The sequence below is a fragment of the Phoxinus phoxinus genome, assembly GCF_949152265.1.
Source record: "Phoxinus phoxinus genome assembly, chromosome: 19".
NCBI classification, from domain to species: Eukaryota; Metazoa; Chordata; class Actinopteri; order Cypriniformes; family Leuciscidae; genus Phoxinus; species Phoxinus phoxinus.
In genome coordinates, this window is record NC_136894.1 from 30,635,165 (window position 1) to 30,640,164 (window position 5,000).

Here is a 5,000-nt window from a genome sequence, read left to right on the forward strand (position 1 = left end):
GTGTGTGTGTGTGTGTGTGTGTGTGTGTGAGGTTCGTAGAGTTTAATCACACAGAGAGCTGAGCTCTGACTTTCAGTCTCATTTACACACACACACACTCTAATTGTCTGAGCGAGTGATTGGCCAGAGGGATTGTGGGATTGAGTGACAGTCAATCATCTGAGCTCAGCAGTCACATGCAGATCTTCAAGTACATTTTTTTTTAATAAAATAACTATTATTATTATTATTATTCATGAAATTATGTTGCACATCACCAAACCACACCAGCTAACTGGATTCTTCTGAATGTTCAGATGAAAATCTAGTTTTGGCCGTGTTGATCTAAATGTTGCTGCTTCTACTAATTGGAAAACTTTGCAGTAATTATTAAATGCAGCATCACGACAACTTCCAGTGTTCTGGACTTTATGTGCAAAATTACATATGTTTTTGATAAAATCACACATACTTACACACACACACTTACGTGCACACATACACGCACACATTAGCGCGCACACACACGCACCCATTCATCCACACATTCACCCACACATGCACACATTCACACACACATTCGTGCACGCCACGCACACACACATGTACACTTTTTCACACGCACACATGCACACACTCACACAGATATATATACACATTCACACACACACTCACACATATGCACACATTCACACATGCGCGCGCACACACACACACACACACACACACGCACATACATGCACAGATTTACACACACACACTCTGTCACACACACACGCACACACTCTCTCTCTCACACACACACACACACACACACTCACACACATGCACAGATTTATACACACACACACACACGCACACACATGCACAGATTTTCACACACACTCTGTTACACACACACACACACACACACACACACTCTCTCTCTCACACACACACACTCACACACATGCACAGATTTATACACACACACACACACACACCAAAGGTAAATCATATATTATTTTAGACTGATGGTCCAGTGTAACACAAATAAATAATTAATTCCAGCTTCCAAGTTTTGGAAAAGTCGTGATCCAGTTATATTGTGATGTGTCTCACTATCCTGTGTGTGTGTGTGTGTGTGTGTGTGTGTGCAGGTATTTCGTGTTGGACCCTGATGTGGGTCAGCTGCAGTATTACGTGCACGAGCAGGGGCGGAGCCTGAAGCCCCGGGTTCCCTGCCTCTGATTGGTGCTTCCGTGACGACGAGCGACGAGGCGCCGCACATGTTCGTCGTCAGCTCGGCCAATGGGGAGCTCTTCAAACTCAGAGGTATTCTAGCACCCGTCCCGCTCCAGAGCGTTCACTCGGGGGGTGTAGGGGTCCGGGTGTTCAAACACTCGCTTCAAAACGTGCTCGGGACTCTCGGGTCGGAGATGAAGGTTACCGTTACCGTGACAACCAGCAGCCTCTGTTTCAGTCATGCCAGTGACATCACTAAAGAAGATCATGTGACCGTCACTGTCCAGAGCGTTTATTCAGGGGTTTCTCAGTCTGTACAGTGCTACAGTCACATGATATATATATGTATATCAGCGGTGTAACGATATCCTCATGTCACGATTCGATACATCACGATATTAACTCACAATACAATATTATTGCGATACTCAGAGATATGAGCTAAACGAGTCTCAATAAAGATAAATGCACACACTACATTCACATATGCACACACAGGATTCATACATGCACACACATGATTCATAAATACACACACAGGATACACAAATGCGCACAAAATTCACAAATGCACAAACAAAATTTAAAAAGCACAGAAGATTCACAAATGCATACAAAATTCACAAATTCACACAAAATTCATAAATACACACACAATTCAGAAATACAAACAAAATTTTACAAATGCACTCAAGATTCAGAAATGCACAGGGCAAGATTCAGACGTGTATTTCTGATGCACACACAAATATATATTGATTTACAAACTGCTTGCGGTCTGTGAACTTCACTGCATTTGTGTGTGAATTTTGAGACTCCCTTGACTTGGCTCGACACACAAATGCCTTTTTTTAAACAGGGAATGATCAGCAACCAATCAGATATCTGCCTTGGTTTAGCCAATCACAAGAACGCACCCCGCGTGGGGGATTGTTTACTCATAAGCCAATCACATGAATGCGTTCACACGTGTGATGCGATATGCATGTGGCGCGGGCGCGAGCGCGAGCGCGGTGGAGTTCTGTCTGTCAGTTGGTTGAGAGACCTCAACATGGCTTCTGGCTACGACAGGGGAGCGGTAAGTCGTTGCCAGAAGCCATGTTGAGGTCTCAACCCATAGATATTATATAGAGACTTAGAACTGGTGCGGACCAGGGGAATCCGACTGTTTAATTAAAACAAAGCATCGCGAAGGCCCGCGGCGGGTGTTGACGCGATGTGATTTCTGCCCAGTGCTCTGAATGTCAAAGTGAAGACAGACAGAACTCGACCGCGCCCGCGCCACATGCATATCGCGCTGTGTGAACGCATTCATGTGATTGGCTTATGAGTAAACAATCCCCCACGCTGGGTGCGTTCTTGTGATTGGCTAAACCAAGGCAGATATCTGATTGGTTGCTGATCATTCCCTGTTTAAAAAAAGGCATTTGTGTGTCGAGCCAAGTCAAGGGAGTCTCAAAATTCACACACAAATGCAGTGAAGTTCACAGACCGCAAGCAGTTTGTAAATCAATATATATTTGTGTGTGCATCAGAAATACACGTCTGAATCTTGCCCTGTGCATTTCTGAATCTTGAGTGCATTTGTAAATTTTGTTTGCATTTCTGAATTGTGTGTGTATTTATGAATTTGTGAATTTTGTATGCATTTGTGAATCTTCTGTGCTTTTTAAATTTTGTGTGTGCATTTGTGAATTTTGTGCGCATTTGTGTATCCTGTGTGTGTATTTATGAATCATGTGTGTGCATATGTGAATGTAGTGTGTGCATTTATCTTTATTGAGACTCTTTTAGCTCCATACAGAGACATGTGATAAAAGTTTATGAATGTACTGTTGATTAAAATGCTAAATTTGATATTAGATTGTGTGTGTAAATGAATAGACTCGGACTTGTGCTGGAAACCCAAAGCACAGGACAATAGAGATACCAGAATAACAATATTCATGATTCTGAAGATGAAAATACAGAATTATTTTTAGACGAATATGCTTGATCTCTGTCACTGACTCGATATATTTAAAATAAAATAAGCCATTTTTTACTGGTAACATCAGACATTTGACATTATCAGGACACAAATATTCCCCTAATACATTATTATACATTATATTCAACATTATATACAGTAGTGTAATGTAGTACTGACACTAAAACTCTGAAAACTTGAATTTTTTCTCACACAGTAATTTTCATTTTGGGTGAACTATCCACGATACATATTGTTGCAGTTTTGTGTTGCGATATATTGTTACACAACCTAATATATATACAGTATATATTACATGGCTTGGTTGAATTCTAATGTAAACAGCGTTGCCATGGACACAGGATTCTAACCGAACAGACTATTTTCTTTAGCGGAAGCAATACAATCGTTTTTAAATCAATAAACTCCTTTTTAAATCAATATTTTGTGTCAAATGATTTATTTATTTGGTAAGTAGCCATGTAATAAGCGGGATAATGTATATCGAGGCGGTTGTTATAGCGAACACAACCCCTATAACAACCGCCTCGCTAAACATTATCCCGCTTATTACATGGCTACTTACCAAATAAATCAATCATTTGACACACAAGTACTTACACGTATAATGTTCAGTCCTAGTGTTGAGTCTTAATGACTCGTTCACCTCATATTAATATCAGTAATATCTCCTGCGCGTTACAGAACGCATCATAATTACATCAAGCGCTGGTTTAAACACTAATGCTGAGCTGCTCGAGTGAAGGTTATCGTGATATTCATAAGGTTGAGTATTAATAATCTGATTCTGATGAAGGTGACGCTGCAGGAGAGAGAACATTAAGTGAGCATTAATAACTAAGAAACAGAAACATCTGCCGTATTGAGTTTCAGAGGATCTGCTCACTGCTGCCCTCGCAAGGGGTTCTGGGTAAAAAAAAAAAAAATAGTATATATATATATATAAAATCTAATATCTGAACAGTATTTGTTTTGATTTCGATTGAGTTATAAAGTGTTGCAATATGAATGTCTGTCCTGTAATGTTCCCGCTCATCTCTGATCTGGCCAGTTTCGCTCTGTCACGCCGGGCAATAAACATCATTATTTAATAACATTCCCAATTCCAAAGATGGATTTCAGTGCAGAATCATTTGAGAAAACATTATGACACATCTGAGAATTTATTTTTTAATATCTATGTAATTGTTAGGACATACTGTCTGTGTGTATTTGTTTGTGTGTGTGTATATGTGTGTGTGTGTGTGTTTATTTGTGTGTGTGTGTGTGTGTGTGTGTTTGTGAGTGTGATTGAGTGTGTGTGTTAGAGGGTGTGTTAGAGGGTGTGTTAGAGTGCGTGTGTGTATGAGTGAGCGTGCGTGCTAGTGCTTGTGTGTGTGCGTGTGTGTGTGTGTGTGTGTTAGAGGGTGTTTTAGAGTGTGTGTATGAGTGAGTGTGCGTGCTAGTGCTTGTGTGTGTGTTACTGTGTTTTAGATTGTGTGTGTTAGAGGGTGTTTTAGAGTGTGTGTGTTAGTGTTAGTGTGTTATAGAGTGTGTGTGTGTTTTAGAGTGTGTATGAGTGTGCTTGCTAGTGAGTGTGTGTGTTGGACTGTGTGTTGGACTGTGTGTGTGTTAGACTGTGTGTGTGTGTTAGACTGTGTGTGTGTTAGACTGTGTGTGTGGCGGCTGGTGATCAGATATACTCCAGCTCTCGCTGCTGTTCTGTTTCTCATTAATTATGTGTTTGTGGTTGATCCAGTCTCAGTGCTGGAACTCAAACTTGTGTGTGTGTGTGTGTGTGTGTGTGTGTCATTCAGTCTCAGTGCTG

General features: G+C 40.8%; 1 protein-coding gene across 1 annotated transcript in view; it reads left to right on the forward strand.

Annotated features, from left to right (window-relative positions):
- Positions 1-5,000, forward strand: part of osbpl10a (oxysterol binding protein-like 10a) — a 34,833-nt gene that overhangs the window by 2,190 nt on the left and 27,643 nt on the right. Inside the window, 2 exon segments of the mRNA XM_079591830.1 lie at positions 1,119-1,189; positions 1,192-1,293. Coding sequence (XP_079447956.1) covers positions 1,119-1,189; positions 1,192-1,293 — 173 coding nt within the window.